A 19,615-nucleotide genomic window follows, 5' to 3' on the forward strand; every position below is an offset into this window, starting at 1 on the left:
TAGTTATACTCTGTTTTGTCTTTTTCCTTCAAATGTCAAATTACTGATGACAGAGAATGACAAAACAGAGTATAACTATTCCACCGCTATTCCAGGTTTATTTGTTAGAGGGTTATTGTTTACGTTCAAGTGGAAACACGCCAGTTAATATTGAATGCACTATACTAGTTGAAGAAAATACAGTCCGCTGTCAGACAGACAGGGTGAAGGACGGATGGCGGAGGCGTAATCGGTGCCGTTTCGCACTCTTCGGGTACGAAACCCTAAAAACTAAAACCATATCAACACTAGGTATAGTCCGTACATAATGACTTCTCACGCGCCATTTTAACTGTCATGTCAAAAGTACGGATCACCTTAATTTGTGTAGTCCACGCGGACGAAGTCGCGAGCATAAGCTAGTAGAATATATTTTTATTCAAGTAAACTTTTACAAGTGCTTTAGAATTGTCAACTAGTTTAATTTACCAATGGGTCGGAATTCCGTTGCTACCGAGAAGAAACCAGCAAGAAACTCGGCGGTTGCTCTTTTCAAGTGATCAACTCACGATATTAATTTCACGATAGAAGCCAGATTGGGAGCCGCGTCACACTCCGCCGGACCCCTCCGTGTCCTCAAACCTCGACGTCATGTGAAGACCCCAAGACCCCCAACTCCTGAGGTGGAAGCTGTTCCCGAAGACGACGAAGTATCTCACCAGACTGCCCTGGTGCTGCAGAAGATATTGAGAGGTCGTGCTGTGCAGAATCTTGTGAGTACCCTTGGTACCTACCAATCCGCACATGGCCAGCGTGGTAGACTATGGCCAGTTTTTTAAGGTTCTCATGGTAATTTTCTGCAGATGTTCGAAGGGCGTACCAGGGCGGCAGAGCTTACGGAGGAGTTGAAGACCACGCACGGCCTCCAGAAGGAAGATAAGGCGCGCATTGCCAGGGAGGAAGCTAAGGCCAGAGACTACCAAGCTGTGCGGTCTGAACATGAACAAAAGGTATCATCATTATAGTATTTATTTGTTCACTAGCTGCCCCGGCGAACTTCGTGCCGCCTAACAATCGATTATTTTTCAGGTTTTTTTTAAATTTTTCTCTCCCCGTACTTCAAGGAATATTATGAAAAAGAATAAGCGAAATCGGTTCAGCTGTTCTCGAGATTTGCGATCAGCAACACATTCAGCGGTTCATTTTTATATATAGAAAGATTAACATATTTTAATTTTTTTTATGATAAAACCACAAATTCACGGTTTTCAGATTTATTCCTTTTCTTGTGCTATAAGACCTACCTACCTACCAAACATGATTCTAGGTCAACAGGAAGTACCCTATAGGTTTTCTTGACATACACGACAGACAGACAGACAACACAGTGATCCTTTAAGTTTTTCCTTTTGAGGTACGGAACCCTAAAAACGGAAGCAGGAAGGGCATTCCATTATATCGTTCTTGTTTGAATATTCTAAGCCTTTGTTATCCAACAGCGCCCGCCTGTCAATGTCATTCAAGTGCCAAGAGAGCCTTGTTGCACTGCAATGATGAATTGAATAGACTACAAACTACACAGATACAATATTAATCCTAGATATAAATCACGGAATCAGGCACTTGAATTACATTGACAGGGGGGCGCTGTTGGAGAACAAAGGCTAAGAATATTCAAACAAGAACAAAGGGGACACTTGATGGCAACGTTAGTTCCAATTTTCGTCACGCGCCAAGATAGCCGTGTCGTACTGTACCTAAAGATTGCGGATGTCTTAGGAGGAAGCGATTTCCGCACTAGTGGAAGAGCTGTGCGGCGGGGCGGTGTCTGCTGCTTTGGACTTCTTGGAGAAGGAACTCAGGAGGTTGAAGGAGGAGAGGCGGCAGCACGCCTTCATACTTATTGCACGTAAATATCTCCTACTAGCTCATGTATTCCTAGTACTTCTGTACACGATTTTCTTAACAATCTACGGAGAGAATTTAGTACAGGGCTTCTCTCTGTTACGTATCCCATACAAATGACAGAGACAAAAATTCATTCGATGTTGACTATTTTGAGTCACCAACCAACCCAATCACAAACGAACATACTAGCAAAACAAGAGTAACAAGTACAAAAATAGAGTAATTTCTGCGGAAAATATTTTTTGTGTTAAAAAATTGAAAAATATTGGTCATTTACGCTTTGTGACGTCATTAATCATCTTCCGTACAGAGTGACGTTACTAAATTAAATATGTTAAAAATAACGAAAGGTCTGTTAATTTTTTTTTACCGTTCTCTTTAATAATGAATTCTAGCCCAGTGGCGGATTATCCCTAAGGCAAGCCAGGGACGTACCTAGGGGCGAGAGATTACGAAGGGGCGCGTGTGATCATGTAGAGTTGGGTTTCTTTCTATGCAAAATCTTGGAGTGACCGCCTCTTCTTTAATATAGCAAAGTCTGAAGTCTTCACTCGTTTACTAGTATTATTAAACCCCCAACAGACCCGTGCTGTGTTAGCGTGGGTAACGTGCGTGTGGGCGGGGGCGTCCCCCCGCCTCGTACCCCGATTGCCATCTCAACATGTCGTGGACTATACACGATTCATCGTTCTTTCGAAGTTAGTAAGTTTTTTTTTAGTTTGTCTGCTAGAGGAGCGCCTTTGAGATGCTTGCTTAGGGCGCTATCGACATTTAATCCGCCTCTGTTCTAGCCCCTATACAAAACATCACATCATTTTAACAGTCCAAGACGGTCTTGGTTTTATAAACACATCACCAAGGGTCTTGGCAAGACCCTTGGTGATGTGTTTATAAAAAGACTGTAATTATTACTGGCACTGGTTTATTTTAAATATGTAATTGACGTGTACAATGTGTTCGCCCTATGCACCGCGAATGCTTTTTTCGTTTTGAAGCGAAGACAGGTGTCGGCTGGTACCCCGCACCTCTGACGCCTCGCACGCCCTGGTTTAGTGCAGTTGCACTAAACATCCTGCCCGCGCTAGTTGATGATTGGCAGAGGGCAAATATTGTTGAAGGCCCGAGTTACGACTCCCGAACAACCCTATTTAAAATAATATGTATCCTATTTGAAGTTCGCGAGAAGTCAATGCGCGAAGCAGCGGAAGCGGGACGCAGACAGAAAGAAGAGCATCGCAGAAGGGAACACGACGAAATGTTCAAACAGGTATCATCATCAACATCAACCAATAGACGTCACTGCTGGAAATAGGTCTCTTGTGGGGACTTACACACGCCACAGTCTTGCGCCGTCGCCATCCAGCGGCTCCCTGCGACTCGTCTGATGTCGTCCGTCTACCTAGCGGGGCGTCTTCCCGTGTGAGGTCGCCATTCCGGCACCTTGGGACCTCAACGTGTATCGGTTGTACGAACTATGTTACCACTTCAGCTTCGCAACTCGTTGAGCTATGTCGGTTACTCTAGTTCTCCTACGGATCTCCACATTTCCTCATTGATCACGTAGAGAAACTCCGCACATAGCTCTCTCCATCGCCCGCTGAGTGACTCTGAGCTTTCTTATGAGGCCCATAGTTAGCGACCATGTCTCGGATCCATATGTCTTCACTGGCAACACGCACTGTTCGAAGACTTTGGTCTTCCAATATACCTAATATTCAATATCCAAATATTTCAAGATCTAAAAGGAAGGTGTTATAAGTTTGACGTGCGTAAATGTGTATCTGTTTGTCTGTGGCATCGTACCTCCTAAACGAATGAACCGATTTCGAGTAAGTTTTTCTTGTACCAAACAGGTGTTAGGCGTAACCCAAGAAACAGTGGACGTGTACCTTCACGAAATTATCAAAGAAGGAGTTGACCTGGGCGCCGAAGCTGATGCTGTCAAAAAGGCGTTGACAGAAGCTGACAAAATTGACAAGTCTCTGTTGGAACATGGCTCCATGTAAGTACTGTCAAGTTATGTCAAGTTTAGAAACAGCTGATCAGTGATCGTCAATAGGGTTTTTGCCATCGCCGAGCTGCTGGTTCTTATACACGGTGAAATTTTAGTGGTTGTCTTCCCGCGGCAGAACGATTTGCCCTCAGTAGTACTATCGAAATTTTGAGTTAAACTTAAAAAGTAAAAATGTTTTTGTTTTGAAATAATTAAAAAAAAAAATCATCAACTCGAAAGTGTGAGAAACAATAGTAACTCACTAGACGTAACGTGAATAGTAGGTAGGTACGTATCCACTCGAACCGCGCTCCCAATAAAGTGAAAAAGTTAAGAGCAAAATAAACTCTCGCGCGTAGTGATACGGCATAAACTAGCCTGCACGCACACGGTATCACTATTGGTTCGAGGTCTCATTCGATTTTTGTTTTTCTCGATTGCAAACTTGTCATTTTTGACTCTTTATATTTATAAATCGAATGTAATACCACGACAAAATCATTTCGCTATTGGAAAACAACCATTAAAATTTCAGTGTGTATATCTCACACACCGTTGGGCGGAAGCCATTGACAGGACGGGAGAGGCCCTGGCGGTCAACCTTGATATCGCAAAAGCCTTTGATAGGGTTTGGCATTGGACACTTCTATCAAAACTACCATCCTACGGACTACCCATGAAGCTGTGTAATTGGGTCGCCAACTTTGTCGACGGGCGCATCATCACAGTCGCAGTCGATGGTTTTTGCTGTGAGCTTAAGCCCATTAATTCTGGTGTCCCACAGGGCTCAGTATTATCACCCACTCTGTTCATCCTGCATATCAATGACTTGTAGCATGGTAGCAGCATCCATTGCTATGCAGATGACAGTACGTGTGACGCCCTCTACAAAGGTCGTACACAGCTTTCTCGCGCAGCGCTGGAGGACTGAATGGACCATAGATGGAATAATAGGTAGATGTAAGTACTGTGTAACCGTGTATGAGATAGCGATAGCACGACGTAACGATGAATAACACGACAATTATTACCATTGTTTAGTAGTCAATATTTTTATTAACCGATCAACAATATTTGTATTAAACTTTTTTTATGTGAAAACAAGTAAATAACTCATGAGAAATACAATTACGCCACGAATTCTCAAAGTTTGTTTTGCAACTTCTTGTATGTATTCTTGAAAAAAACCAGTTACACGATAAGGGACAAAAATAGGTTAGCTGCGTCTCTGTTTATAACATTAGTATAGTAACTTTATCTGTGCTCTCTTTTTAGTGCGAATGAGAAAGCAAACGTTACTGCATCTACCTTTATTACTCTATCTACGGTATGGACATAATACACGTCACAAAAGTTATAAAAAATATAAGGCTATTGTACTAATTTTGTAACTGCATTCACGGCTCTGAGTTCTAGGCCTTTATACGCTTGCTAAGATTATGTATCATTTGATACCAGGTCAACAGCAGAACAGAACGAGTTGGTAGCGGAGTTGGTACAGCAGTTCTTGTTGCCTGAAGCACACAAAGCCGCTGCAAGGCATAGGGTGTCAGCGCTTCAAGCTGCTAGAATGGACGCCGCTAGGAGTTCTATATTCGGCACGTTGGATGCGGCTGAGTCGGGTCGAGAAGGTACGGATTATGAACCACAGTTTAGCGATCGTACAGTTCAAGTCATCTTTGAAGGCGTCCATGTTTTTTGCCACGTTACCCTAAATATAGGGTGTAACCAAGAACGCTAGCAAAACAAAGACAGGTGATATAAGTCCCGTAAATTGCTAATGCACGTGGCCGCCGTTACAGTGACGTCAGCACTAGACTGAAGTTTCGAGCTGATGGTGTATTTTTATTTCGCCTGACGTCAAAATTACGTCATTTCGATGTTAATGAGCCATGGTTCCAACGCAATAGCAATTTGCGGGATTTATAGTAGGTACTGATGATTATTGATATGATACCACAAAAAAACGCGAAGAAATAAATGAAAAAATCCCATATTTTGTAAAAGTTCACGATATATTGCAAATAAAACATCTGACTGACGCTAGAGGTCAACGACCGTTGCGAGTAGTCCATTAATTGGAGTCAATGCCACGTCGTAGGTGGGGCATTGACCACAGTTTTGAACGCTATACATTGCGGGTTTGAAAAATACTAAATCACTACAACTTCAAAATGAGGCAAATGGTTATTGGTATTGGATTGTGTTTAGGTAGTATAACAGTAACGCTAAGTTTTTGCTAGCGTTCTGATAACCACTTGTATAGTACGCGATAGGTCGATATTATGACAATCTGGGTGGGGACGCCCCGCACACCCGGTGCGGGATAGCGCGCGTCGTCTGGTGACTGGGTCACGGGAACACCGAAGCAATCAACCGCGACCCAGCCAGCGACGTCTGCCGAAGCGGACCCTCCAGCGGGGACCCACTACACACTAACGAGGTCCCCCACCACACGTCCGAAGCGCACCAACTACGTGCGTCTCCCCCCCCCCCTCGGACTATACCTACCAATTATTTGGTTGTAGACAATTTTATCAAAGGTATCTACTACTGATTGTATAGAAAAGTGCCACCGTTGTGGCGCGCCACTGGACTATCTGTGCAAGTGTGTACACTGCGACGTGCCGATGCAGCCGACACCTACTGCATCCAGAGATGACCCGCGCTGGAAAGCTTCTAGACGTGAGTGTTTTTTTTTTAAAAAAAACAGGACTCAGACGCGGTTTAGACGCGTGCGCGAACTGAGTCCCTTTGAAAAAAACCGGCCAAGTGCGAGTCAGGCTCGCGCAACGAGAGATCCGTACTACAGTCGGATTTTTTCGACAGCACAATAATTCAATAACTATGTTGCATAAAAATTTGTTTTAAAATGCACAGATGAAGACCTTTCGTATGATACCCCACTTGATATAGTTATCTCACTTCGAAAACTGAAAATACTATTTTTTTTTAATTATAAATTCATGACTATTAAACTAATTAATAAACTATTGAAATAATTATTAATTCATGACCACAATTTAATTGTTTGTGTGCGATGTAACCACAAATTCACGGTTTTCAGATTTTTTCCCCTATTGTCTGCTCTAAGACCTACGTACCTGCCAAATTTCATGATTCTAGGTCAACGGGAAGTACCCTGTAGGTTTCTTGACAGACAGACAACAAAGTGATCCTATAAGGGTTCCTTTTTTCCTTTTGTGGTACGGAATCCTAAAAGACCCCGGGTAGGTTCGAAACTAGTCGAGCTAACGTCAACTAAATACATTTTAATATTATCCCAGGACATGAAGCTAAGCCCATGAGAGAGAAGTTACCACCGCGTCACGTCATACGACGCATGCTTGACGAAGTTATGGATGATGGTAACTCTATACTATACTATACTATACTATACTATACTATACTATACTATACTATACTATACTATACTATACTATACTATACTATACTATACTATACTATACTATACTATACTATACTATACTATACTATACTATACTATACTATACTATACTATACTATACTATACTATACTATACTATACTATACTATACTATACTATACTATACTATACTATACTATACTATACTATACTATACTATACTATACTATACCATACTATACTATACCATACTATACTATACCATACTATACTATACTATACTTTTAAGTAAGTGCCTTGTTTATTTCGTCAACAGCCGTGGCAGTAGCGCGGTACATGCGAGAGGAAAAGAGGGCAATCACTTACTACCTCGAGCAACGCATGCGCGAAGATACGGAGGTCAAGCTTGACGCTATGGAAATGGTTGAAGAGGGTGAGCAATTTGTCTAATAATAAAAAATCTAGTAAGCGACGACGATAAGTAACGACCCGCGACTATGAAGTTTGGGTCATGGTGGCTTTGGGAGATAACGCTGGTCGTTCCTCCCTGTGTTGAGGACAATTAGCACAGAAACTTTCAGCTTTTATAAAATAACGAAGGTCTGGCACGCGCTGGCTCTTAGTCCAATCGGTTAAGTGGGGTGTTATTATTACCCCCTTAGGGGTTGAATGTCTACGTCATAATAGCTATCTGCATGCCAAACTTCGGCCCGGTCCGTTCAGTAGTTCAAGCTGTGCGTTGATAGTTCAGTCAGTCAGTCACCTTTTCCTTTTATATAATTTAGTCTGTTTTTACAGCGGTGGCGATCGCGACTGGTCAAATATTGCCGCGTGTGAAGAAACCAGAATACCATCATTTCATGAAACGCATACATGAAGACGCCATAGAAATTAGTGAACCTTCTGAATTGAATACTACTTGTAAGTGTATGTTTATACATACATATTATGTCCGCGACAGGTCGAGATAGCAATCGGGGTATGTGGCTGGGGGAAGCCCCGCCACATACGATTTCGACCTGTCGCGTACTATGGTTAATGACGATTTTTTGATATTATTTGTTCTTGAACACTAATTTTTTTTGTGATGTAACCACAAATTCACGGTTTTCGGATTTCTCCCTTTACTTGTGCTAATATAAGACATTGCTAACTGCTAATCCGCATGGCGGCACGGCTTTGCCGTTAGGGTGGTAATGGTAACTAACCACTGGTAAGGTAAAAGTTTGAGTTAAAAAAAATTGTTTCTAATAATTATCGACTGTTTCATTATGGTACCTATGTTAAATTATTTTGACGATTCAAAAGCTGGCAAGAAATACTGTACCTCGACCTTTAGAGAGTGATTTTGGCTTTGTAGAGCGTTGTCTTTGTCACTCATACCTATGTGAGGTATTGTCGGTCTCAACTCTCAATGACAGAGACAATGCTCTACAAATCTGCTATCTCCTTCTAAAGGTCGTTGTACATTACTTTCTGCCGCGTACTGTACAATATTTCCTGCCTGGTACTGTACCTACCTATTATATATTCTATGAGGTCCCAAAGAGCTGCCATCGGAAATAAGGCGCAAGGCGGAGGAAGAAGCCGCGAAGGCGGACCCCACCTGCCACTGTGATGACGATGCCACGACAAGCAAGGTCAAGTTGCAACCAGGTAATGGAGAAGAAGATTTTAAGTAAAATTATTATGTACTAGCTTATGATCGCGACTTAGTCCGCGTGGACTACACAAATTTTAAACCCCTATTTCACTCCCTTAGGGGTTGAAGTTTTAAAAATCCTTTCTTAGCGGATGCCTACGTCATAATAGCTATCTGGCATGCCAAAATTCAGCCCGATCAGTCCAGTAGTTTGAGCTGTGCGACGTGCGTTGATAGCTATCAGTCAGTCAGTTACCTTTTCCTTTTATATATTTAGATAAGTATTAGTGTAATAATATTTTTTTACAGAAGCAATGACCCAAGAGGATGTATTAAAGTTGCTGCCGACTGAACTGCGCTTGCTGGAAGACATGAGGCGTTGCAAATGTGACACTATGACACAGAGCCCTGCCTCTGATAGTGAGTACTTTAGAGAATATACTATGCGGTGGTCTAGTGCAAATGCAGATGACGAGGTCCTGGGTTCGAATCCCGGGCTGGGTCAAAAATAGCTCAGTATCGGCTCTTTTAAGAAATTCTCAATACTAGCCCAGAGTTAGAAAGTTGACGTTATGCCCCGTGCCTCGGTCAGCACGTAAAGCCGTCGGTCCAGTGCTTTATCTCTCTCCTATCGTGTCGGATTTCCGTCCCATCGAGCTATGAGAGTGCACCTGTGTTTGCTCACACACTTGTGCTCTGTAATAATATCTTTTATTAGTATTTAGCGCAGTTGGCTATTATATTTTTAATGAGTGTATGGTGGCCATTTTAAATTTTTATTATTTTGTTGTTATAGCGGCAATACACTTTTCAACTATCTACCTATTACGGTTAACGAGTTAGGTAGGTACAGCCCGCTGACACACAGACGGACGGAGGACGGACAGAGACTTGTTCCTGCTGACACTTTTCGGGTACGGAACCCTAATACCACTGTTTTCGACTTCTGTCGGCAGTCCACAATGACTGCCAATTTTTTTCATTTACTTTAATTTTCCTTTTAGGGGGTCCGTTTACCGAAGAGTACACCACCACAACTGATACCGTTGGAGATGAATACAATGAAGAAGAAGAATTTGAACAGTGAACTTTAAGTATTTACATGATACTAGTTGACCCGGCCCCGCTTTGCTCAGGCTCGATTTTAATAATAAATTATTTCACAATTTGAAAGCTACTTTAGCCAGAAGTATACTAGGCTATATATTACATATGTACCGCAGATGAAGTCGTGTGCAAAAGCTAGTAGATAATAATTATTTAGGTAGATACTTTTATATCGAAAAATATATTTTAGTAAAAAAAATTGACAAGTAATTAAATTAATGAACATAAATTAATGGGTATTTTAATAATTTGTACCTAAGTATTTAAAAATCAAACAAGTGATTTTGTCATAATTGTGTATATTTTCAGCATAATACTAATAATATTTACAATTGCTTTTGTTTTGTAAAGAATTCGTATATTAATAATAAAGTATTTTTAATTGATACTTGTACTTATTTCAATAGTACGTACATTACAATTCAGGCCTGAAATAAAGCTATTACCGGCCGAGTAACAATGGAAGGCCGAGGCGAAGCCAAGGACTTTTGATTTTAAATGATTTTAAACTAAGCGAGGTCGGTAACTCCTATTTCGGCCGAGACTTGTATGAGGAAACAATAAAAAACTTAAACTTATATGCAAAGATACCATACGGCCTGACACCAACTCGAACGTGGTGGTCTTGTTCAAAAAACTGAAATGAAGCTAAAAAAATATGTTTTAAAAAAGTAGTAGGTAATTCAGAATATTTATCAGATCCTGTACTTAAAAAAACTACTTAATTTATGTTTGTCTAGTCGGTCCAGCAGTTTCAATTACTGTCTCTTGGAAATTGCTGGCGTACGGACAGTAAAGCTATAATTTTTACGTTACACAGCAAAGCTTAGCCACTGCCATTTTGTCTTTGGCATAATACCTGCAATGAATTTTGAAAATATCAACATAATCTTTGGTCGTTGCATACCTATACCTACTGCACTAATTTTAAATTTTATGCTAAACAAAATTGCCTAACTAAAAATTAAATATAAGATATGATAGACTGTATGATATGACAAAGATTATGAAGTAATTCAAATTACTTAAATTGCTTAATCCATTAAGATCAAATTAGATTAATCAAATTAGACAAAGTTATTCTGTCTCTGTTAGCTCCGTAAGTAGATGAGGGTAAACGGTGAAATGAGGGAGGAAGAGTAAATGAGGGTAAACACTGAAATGAGGGTTAACACTGAAATGACGGCTGGATTCGAGGTTGCAGTTCGATGGGAGGAATTGCAGGCGTCTGCGTCGTTGCAACTCTGAAGGCAGCCGTGGACGTATCTAGAAAAAAAAAACAGTTGTTACAGTAAAATAAACCCGTCGAGTACTAGTCGGACATACATTGTTCAAGAAAAAACACTTTTTTACGTAACCACAAATTCATAGTTTTCGGATCTTTCCCTTTACTTGTGCTATAAGATTGCCATATGCCAAAGTTCATGATTCTAGGTCAATGGGAAGTACCTTAGATCCTAGGTTTTGATTTCTTTGACGGGTCTTGACAAACAGACAACAAATTAGTGGTCTTATAAAGGTCCTGCTTTTCTCTGGTGATACGGAACTTTAAAAATATTAATTTAATGAAAAAATGAAAACTAAATAGGGAAATACAAAATCCGTATTTCTGAGGATTTCTTAGATACCTAATAGAACGTGATGCGCCGGTGCTTCGGCTTTAAACTATAACATACACATAGCCCGCCCAGGCAAGCCCCTACTTTAAAATTTCTGCAAACTCTTTTTAATTGGAGGTCCATGTTACTCACATGGAAAATCAAAAGTTTCTAAAACTAGTGGTACCTAGCTGTGAGTACGTTCATAATGTCAGTCAGTGAGTTACTCTTTTTACATCAAACAAAATCTATGTCTGAAATACCTGTCGTTATAGTAAAACCTGCCGCAATGTGACATGCGTATGATCTCAGTGTCGGTAGTAGCTGTACCGGAGTCCAGTCCACAGCCGCGCACGGTTATCGTCTCGCCTGTGTCGTCTGTAATAAATGTTAAACTTTAAGTCTATGAGGGCACATACTTAGACTTTCTTAATATTCGACTTTCTCAATATAACATGAGATATTATTTTTATAACTCGTGTTGTCTGGAGATTAATATTGAACTTAAAAATAATGAGGGAACACACTTAAACTTTCATTGCAACTTTGATTTGCAAAAAATATTTGCAAATCGGTCCAGAAACCAGGAAAGAATTGATGTACATACATAAAAAAAAAAAACAACGGTCCGAATTGAGAACCACCTCCTTTTTGGAAGTCGGTTAAAAATAGGGCAAACACTTAAACCCACTTACCAAACACCCCCCGCGATCTTGATACACGAGGTGGCGGGGAAGAGGCCATCCCTCCCCTTTCTCCCCCCCATGCAGGGCGACTCCAGCATGTTGAGCGAGTGGTTGTTATGGAAGGGGTCGTCACACTGCGGCGCCTGGCCGTTCATTGACACGCACTTGAAGCAGTCTATGCTGACCGCTGAAAGAGTGACACATCGGAAACTAACAGTATGCGGCAGAAAATAATGTAAGTACATCGCCATTTAGAAAGAGATGGTGTTTTTGTAGTCTGTCGTTGAGACCGATAAAACGTCATATACAGTGCGACAAGGCTATCTTGGCGTGTGGCAAAAATCGGAACTAACGTTGCCGTCAAGTGTCCCCTTTGTTCTTGATTGAATATTCTAAGCCTCAGAACAAGGACTGTTAGAAGTAGCCCTATTGTGACACTTACTGTTAGAGCGAGATAGCTAAATGCATTTACGCTCTTGTTAGAAGTTGACAAAATGATTATGTTTTGTCCTTATCACCGTGGTCACTTTTTTTGTTTGTCAAAATGTATTTGTACGTGTGTATTTGACAAACAACGTGAAGTGTAGAAGGAATGACATTTCACAAGTAAGAAAATCTGCTTGAGCGAGAGGGACTGAGGGGGCCACGCTAGTTGCAAACCTGTGTTCTAAGCCTTTGTTCTCCAACAGCGCCCCCCTGTCAATGTCATTCAAGTGCCAAGAGAGCCTTGTCACACTGTAGGTATGAGTGACAGAGACAATTTTATCTATGGAGACAACGCTCTACAAAACTGAAATGTCATTCTAAGGCCGATGTACATTGTGTTCTGCCGCGTACGGTACTATAGGAATTTCTTATCAGAAAAATCCATTCCATACTAATACTAATATTATAAATGCGCAAGTGTGTCTGTCTGTCTGTCTGCTAGACTTTCACGGCCCATTCGTTCAACCGATTTTGACGAAATTTGGTTCAGAGATAGCTTACATTCCGGGATAGGACATAGGCTACTTTTGATCCCGGAAAATCAGAGATTTTGTAAACCTAAATCCACGCGGACGAAGTCGCGGGCATCATCTAGTACCTAATAATTTTTGTCCCGACCTGGGAATTGAACCCAGGACCTCGTCATCTGCAGTCGAACATGCTAAGCACTAGAGCAACGAGCCAATACGGTATTTGACAACTAGTCAAATCAGCAACTTTTTATCAAACGTCAAAACGCGCACTTAGTATGCGATATTCTGTGAAATACTGGAATGTGACGTCACATCATAATGACGTAGTTTTTTAGTTTAATCGATAATTTAAAATGGTTATTACACTTAAAACTAACAAAGGACGTGGATTTTACGTTTTTTGGAAGGCCCTCTCTATTAAATAATCACTGAGAAATAATTTATTTTTGATGTAGTCAAATAGGTACCCAATTAAGTACCACAAGAGAAAAAAGAATAATTAATTACCTACTGATATCCACGATAAAAGGAAGATTGATGCGATGAAGAGGTTTTTGCTCTGTAGTGGTGGCGCCATTGTTCAAACTGGAAAGAATAGAGCATTTTAATTAAATAATAAAATCAGTCAAGTGCGAGTCGGACTCTGAATATTTTTTCATTTTTATTTTATTCGTTTATTTGCAATCAACAGCGATACATACAATATAATTTTACATAATAACAGACTGAAAATAAGGCCAAATAGGATTACAACTTTTTACAGATTACTTAAATACGTATAAATACGTATGGGTTCGAAACTAGTCGGGCTAACGTCGACTACACACGTGAGTAAAGCCGGGACAGATAGTATTTATAATGGAAATCACTCTCGGTAGTTTAAACGCTAAACTTAAATAGTTATTAATTATAAATTTATAACAGTACGTTTGATAATTTAAACAAGGTTTCACACGAAGTGTTCTGTGCCGTCGCACAAGAAAAAAACACTTTTAATTTTCATTTTGAAACTTTTATTATATTTTGTTGTTATAGTGGCGCATTCTGTGAAAATTTCAATTATCTAACTATTTCCGTTCACGTGACAACAGCTCGCTGTCAGACAGACGGACGAACGGACAGGGACTTGGTAATTTTAGGTCCCAGTGGCACCCGTCGGGCACGGCCTAACAGCTAGTATTTTCAAATCTGAACCGTTTCGAAGACAATAATATTTTCACACCGCTGCTATGCTAAGTATCAAAATATTTGGAGTCGCTGATTTGAAGGCCAAATCAACACCATATGGCACAAATTCTTAGAGTCCTAACTATCAATATACGCAATCAACATGTGAAAAGTTGTTTCAGTAATTTGTCTCTATCTAACTTTAAGTAATTTGTGTCTATATAATTAGAATTGAATGGTACCAAGAATACTCGCTGCATTTCCGCGCTGGACAGCCAGGCTGATCCACTGTGCGAAAAATGAGCCAGCCCTTTTGTCACCAGAGAATTGACATTTGACAGTATCACAATGACTAACTCGCGCACTATTGGCAGAGGCGAAGCAGCTCGTAGCGTACAGGTGCCAGGCCGGCACCACGGAGGAGCAGCAGCGGGGATCTCAGCTGTGCTAGTAACGTCTAGCCCCCAAGGGGGGCAAGGAAGAGACAAAATAATTTGTAGGGAGTCAAGAGGGCGCCCCGGGAAAACGGGTACAAAACGGGCGCCCTCCTGCGATTCCCGCGATCAGACCAGGGCGCGTTTGGAACCCTCGTAGCTTTAGTTTTAAGTTTGCGTAATAATTATCACCACTATATCTTACAAATCCAACATCTAACTATCAAAAAGAGTAATTAATTACCTATTTTGAATAAATTATTTAACTTTGACTTTGACTTTGATTCAGCCCATATAACCGAGAGGCTGGTGGGGCCATGGGAGGTGGAGGGTCGTCCCAGTATCACAATGTAAAATACATAATTTTTCAGATCAACGCGAGCGCCATTTAGGTTCCCCGACCTCACTCCATGAAACCCTCGGCAACCTGGGCGGTCTATTTGGCTTCTGGAGCGAGCTTGGATGGCTGGAGTGAAGACTTCGGCGGGGAGGGGCGATGCGCGCACAACAGACGGAAACGTTTAAGTGCGGAAACCAGCCCAGAGTGAAGAAAGAAAGAAAGAAAGACATAATTGTTCTTGAAATCCTGCGATACCAGAATCGCGATATGTCAATGTAATTGATGAATTTTTTTTTTTTTTTTTTTTTGAGTTACATAATTTTTTTTTTTTTTTTTTTAATACAATAAAACTTAAAGCTAGCCTTATCTAATTACTATATAAATCATGACCGCGTGGAACGGTGCCAAGAATACTGGCTGCATTTCCGCGCTGGACAGCCAGGCTGATCCGCTGCGCAAAAAATGAGCCAGCCCTTCTGTCACCAGTTGAGGCTATTAATCGCGGTGAAATGTCTCGTAAAAAATTTTTAGCACTAAGACTCCATGGCCCCAGGGTCTCCACGGCAAACGGCACAAAAATGTAACTCTCTATAAGAGAGGCATACTTGCGCCACTTGCCGTTTTCAGCTGTTTCTGCTGCGGCTCCCGGTCTTGATGCTGTCTTCCTGATATGACACGGGGCCAATGTGTCAACGCAAGTTGCGTCCCACATTAGCGCCCGTCCCCGTTCCCAGGGAACCAGCGTCAATCCATCAGGTCTCTTGCATCATCCCGACTAATCCCTGCCGGCTCAATGAGCGCAGGAAATTATTTATTTATTTTTAGATTCAAATGAAAATACAATAAACAAAAATACCAAACTTATTCTAGAACATAAAAATTACAGATTGAAAATATCATCTAAACCACCGCAACAAGGCAGGGTGCCCAGAACGCTGGCAGCGTTACCTCGTTGAATGACCAGACTAATATGCTGACCGAGGTAACTGCCAGCCCTCCGGTCCCCCGTGGATTCCGCGAGACGGGATGAAAGGTCCTTAAAAAAGGATCTAGCATCCTCGCCCCACGAACCCATGGTCTCCACCCCAAAAGGCACAAATATGAAACTATTTTCTATATTCTCATATTTGCGCCTCTTGGCCCTTTCTGCCTTAGTAGCCGCCGCTCCGGCCGCCACGGATAATGTAATTTATGTAGCAAAATATACATCGTCGTTAGTAAATTATAAACAAATTAATTGAGCACACATGTCCCCAAAAAAAATTAAAACCGTGAGAACTAGATTAGATTAGATCATCGTCATCGTCATGGAGAACTTTCAAGCATGTAGGTTTCCTCACGATGTTTTCCTTCACCGTTAAAGCAAGTGATAGGTACTTAATTACGGGATCGAACCCTAGACCCCTGGAATATGAGGCTGATGTGACTACCCAGTGCCCACTAGGCTATCAAAAAGTTATCTGCATTTATTTTACTTAGGTACCTACACTGTACCTATTATTATTATTATATTTCGCACAAATAAACTTATTTTTTTATTGATAAAACCTACTTATCAATTTTATGCATTAAAAACATCCATTAAGCCATTTTATAAATGCAAAAGTGTACCTATTTGTTTGTTAGTTTGTCCTTCAATCACGTCGCAACGAAGCAACGGACCAACGCGAGGTGATTTTTTACATGGGTGTAGTCAAAGACCTGAAGAGTGACATAGGCTACATTTTTTATTGGAAAATAAAAGATTTCCCACGATATTTTTAAAAACTTTAATCCACGTAAACGAAGTCGTGGGCTAGTCCATATTCATACTTAATATTATAAATGCGAAGTCTCTGTCTGTCTGCTAGCTTTTCACGGCTTAAGTTTAACCGACTTTGATGAAATTTGGTACAAGATGAAGAAAAGTCATCCGTCGGGCCAGCCGGAAAGGCTCATCCGTTTAATCGATTTATAAGGAAGTTGGTACAGAACTAGCTTGCGTCTCGGAAATTGATATTGGGAACTTTTTATCCCGGAAAATCAAAGACTTCCCACGGGATTTTTAAAAAACCTAATTCGTCCCTCCGTTCCCGTGGAACGGAGTCGCAGGCATCAGCTAGTGTATAAGGCCAGTAAAGTTAAATTATTTATTCAAATTAGGTACCTACCATTGTATAGGTACTTTTTGATTGTCAATTGTTGGATTTGTAAGATAATGATGTAATGGTAATTTATAATTTTTTTTTTTTAAAGACTAGCGCTTGGCTGCAATCAGACGGTGGCATGTGATGATGCAGTGTAATATGGAGCGCGCATGCGTGGAAGATGCCTATTCACTCTTGACTTGAAGATACCCATATTGGGGAAAATTGATGCTGGAAGGGTGTTCCAAATCTCTAACGGTTTGAATTAGAAATGAGGAGGCAAATCACTTCGTACGTATCCATGGAATTTCGACTACCTACGGGTACAGACCTTGGCGATGCCTTGCGGTATCGCCAAGACAGACAGAGAGAGGTTCAAAAGCTCTTACGAAAACAGAAAGCTACGAGGACCCCTAGAGGGAGGGGTTTTGTATAATTTGTTGTTATAGATAGCGGCAACAGAGGTCCCTGATTATTTCTAACGTCACCCGGACGTGGACTCACGCCACGGCCTCGGGGGCGTACGGACTAACCAGTAGTCCAACCACTTCCAACATCCCAACGTCAACCTAAGCCGTGGTCCGAGCCTCACAGGAGGCGCCCTTAGGAGGACGCTGCGCCCTGACCTCTCTAATTATTTCTCCTAGTTTCTTAGTTCAGAGATTGCTCTGAGCAATAAGGCCTTCGCATACCTACAATTGTTTTGTTTTTAGTTTCTTTGTTTTTTTGTCATGTTTATCTAATATTTTGTGTGTAATAAAGTATTTGTATCTATCTATCTATCTATTATTTCTTTGAGCCCTAGGGCTCACTCCCAGGCGGAGCTTCGCGCTCGCCACCCCTCCCGGTGACGATGTAGCGGCCAGTAGGGCCTACGCAGCGTAGTACGAAAATAGCGGCCATAGAAATACACATACTCTGGGAAAATTTGAACTCTCTACTTATTACGGTTCATGAGATACAGCCCGCTGACAGACAGACAGACGGACGGACGGACAGCGGAGGCTTTGTCGGGTAAGGAACGCTAAAAAGCTACTTTATCAAAGTCAGATATAAATACCTATATCTAGGTATATACGCTTAAAAAGACCTAAATAGTACGCGACAGATCGAGATGGCAATCGGGGTATGAGGCGGGAGGACGCCCCGCACGGCAACTGCGCTATCCCGAACCGGGTTAGCGCGAGGGCTGTGCGGTTGAGCGAGGCGTACTCACCACGATTGCCATGTCGATCTGTCGCAAACTATAATTATGTGCCTACGCCTATGTAATAATATACACCTATCTATACTTACTAAGAAAAGCACAGAATATAATTTTAGTAGACAAAATCTTCAAAAGCAAATTCAAGAGTTTTTTTAGTTCAAAAATAGATTTATTATCTTACCTTGATTTCGCTCCAGCCCTAATCAATATGTATTACAGTACAAATTATATTTTATCAAGTCTCACAGCTTTAAACACGTTATTTAAAAAAAACAATATCATTATTATAAAATACCTCGTAAACGGATTGAAATATCGAATAAAATGTCTTTACAATAAACGTAAAATGTATTTTTTTATATGAAATACGTAAATTCAATGGTTTTTCCAGCGACGTAGATGTATTTATAGTAGCGCTTTGGAAATATTGACTGAATTCTGAAACTCTGCGAGCGCTGCATGCGTGAGCTTTCCTTACAGTGTTGCCACACTGAGCGAGCTTTTCAATGCTACCAAAATGGTAGTTTATTCGACAAGTTGGTTGGTCGATTACGAAAAATAGTAATAGAAATACTTATTTTTATTAAAATAGACTTTTAGAAGTGCTTTTGAATCGCCACTGAATATACCACACTGGTTTGAAACGGCCTTGCTATTGAGAAGAACCAGCAAAATATTCGGGGGTTGCAGTTATGGGCGTTTTCAGCAAAACCTCGTGAGGAAACCTATAGTTCGCGACAGGTTGAGATGGCAATCGGGGTATGAGGTGGCGGGACGCCCCGCACACCAGGTTAGCGCGGGGGCTCTGCGGGGCGTTCCCTCACGATTGCTTTCTCGACCTGTCGCGTAACTATACATGCCGAGAGATCTCCGTGACGATCCACGCGTGGTGGACTATGGCCTAAGTCAGTCTCATTCTCAGAAGAGACCAGTGTTCAGTAGTGGGTCGGCGATGGATTGGTGATAGTGATAATATTTTACTAACCGAAACAAATCCACAGGATCTTTGAAAAGTTTATCAAAATGTTGTGGAAAACAAGTGCGAGTCAGGCTCGTGCACCGAGGGTCCCGTACTACAGTC

The 19,615-nt window shown here is 41.2% G+C and overlaps 2 protein-coding genes across 2 annotated transcripts in view; one reads left to right on the forward strand and one right to left on the reverse strand.

The window, feature by feature from the left end:
* LOC117994072 (cilia- and flagella-associated protein 91-like) overlaps positions 1-10,319 on the forward strand; it is a 26,756-nt gene extending 16,437 nt beyond the window's left edge. Inside the window, exons 12-24 of the mRNA XM_034981948.2 lie at positions 568-752; positions 843-989; positions 1,759-1,888; positions 3,063-3,154; positions 3,741-3,889; positions 5,339-5,511; positions 6,446-6,565; positions 7,168-7,248; positions 7,585-7,701; positions 8,067-8,189; positions 8,808-8,924; positions 9,220-9,330; positions 9,915-10,319. Coding sequence (XP_034837839.2) covers positions 568-752; positions 843-989; positions 1,759-1,888; positions 3,063-3,154; positions 3,741-3,889; positions 5,339-5,511; positions 6,446-6,565; positions 7,168-7,248; positions 7,585-7,701; positions 8,067-8,189; positions 8,808-8,924; positions 9,220-9,330; positions 9,915-9,997 — 1,628 coding nt within the window. The 3' untranslated portion in view covers positions 9,998-10,319. The remainder of the gene's footprint in view (positions 1-567; positions 753-842; positions 990-1,758; positions 1,889-3,062; positions 3,155-3,740; positions 3,890-5,338; positions 5,512-6,445; positions 6,566-7,167; positions 7,249-7,584; positions 7,702-8,066; positions 8,190-8,807; positions 8,925-9,219; positions 9,331-9,914) is intronic.
* Positions 10,306-19,056, reverse strand: LOC117994386 (uncharacterized). Its single transcript, XM_069507613.1, has 5 exons — positions 18,716-19,056; positions 13,768-13,845; positions 12,318-12,488; positions 11,879-11,993; positions 10,306-11,283 (listed from the first exon to the last, which is right to left on the reverse strand). Exons 2-5 carry the CDS (start codon positions 13,835-13,837, stop codon positions 11,109-11,111), a joined length of 531 nt encoding a protein of 176 aa, XP_069363714.1. The 5' UTR covers positions 13,838-13,845; positions 18,716-19,056; the 3' UTR covers positions 10,306-11,108.
* Between the last annotated feature and the right edge of the window lie 559 nt (positions 19,057-19,615).

Source organism: Maniola hyperantus, chromosome 26 (assembly GCF_902806685.2).
Source record: "Maniola hyperantus chromosome 26, iAphHyp1.2, whole genome shotgun sequence".
Taxonomy (NCBI): Eukaryota; Metazoa; Arthropoda; class Insecta; order Lepidoptera; family Nymphalidae; genus Maniola; species Maniola hyperantus.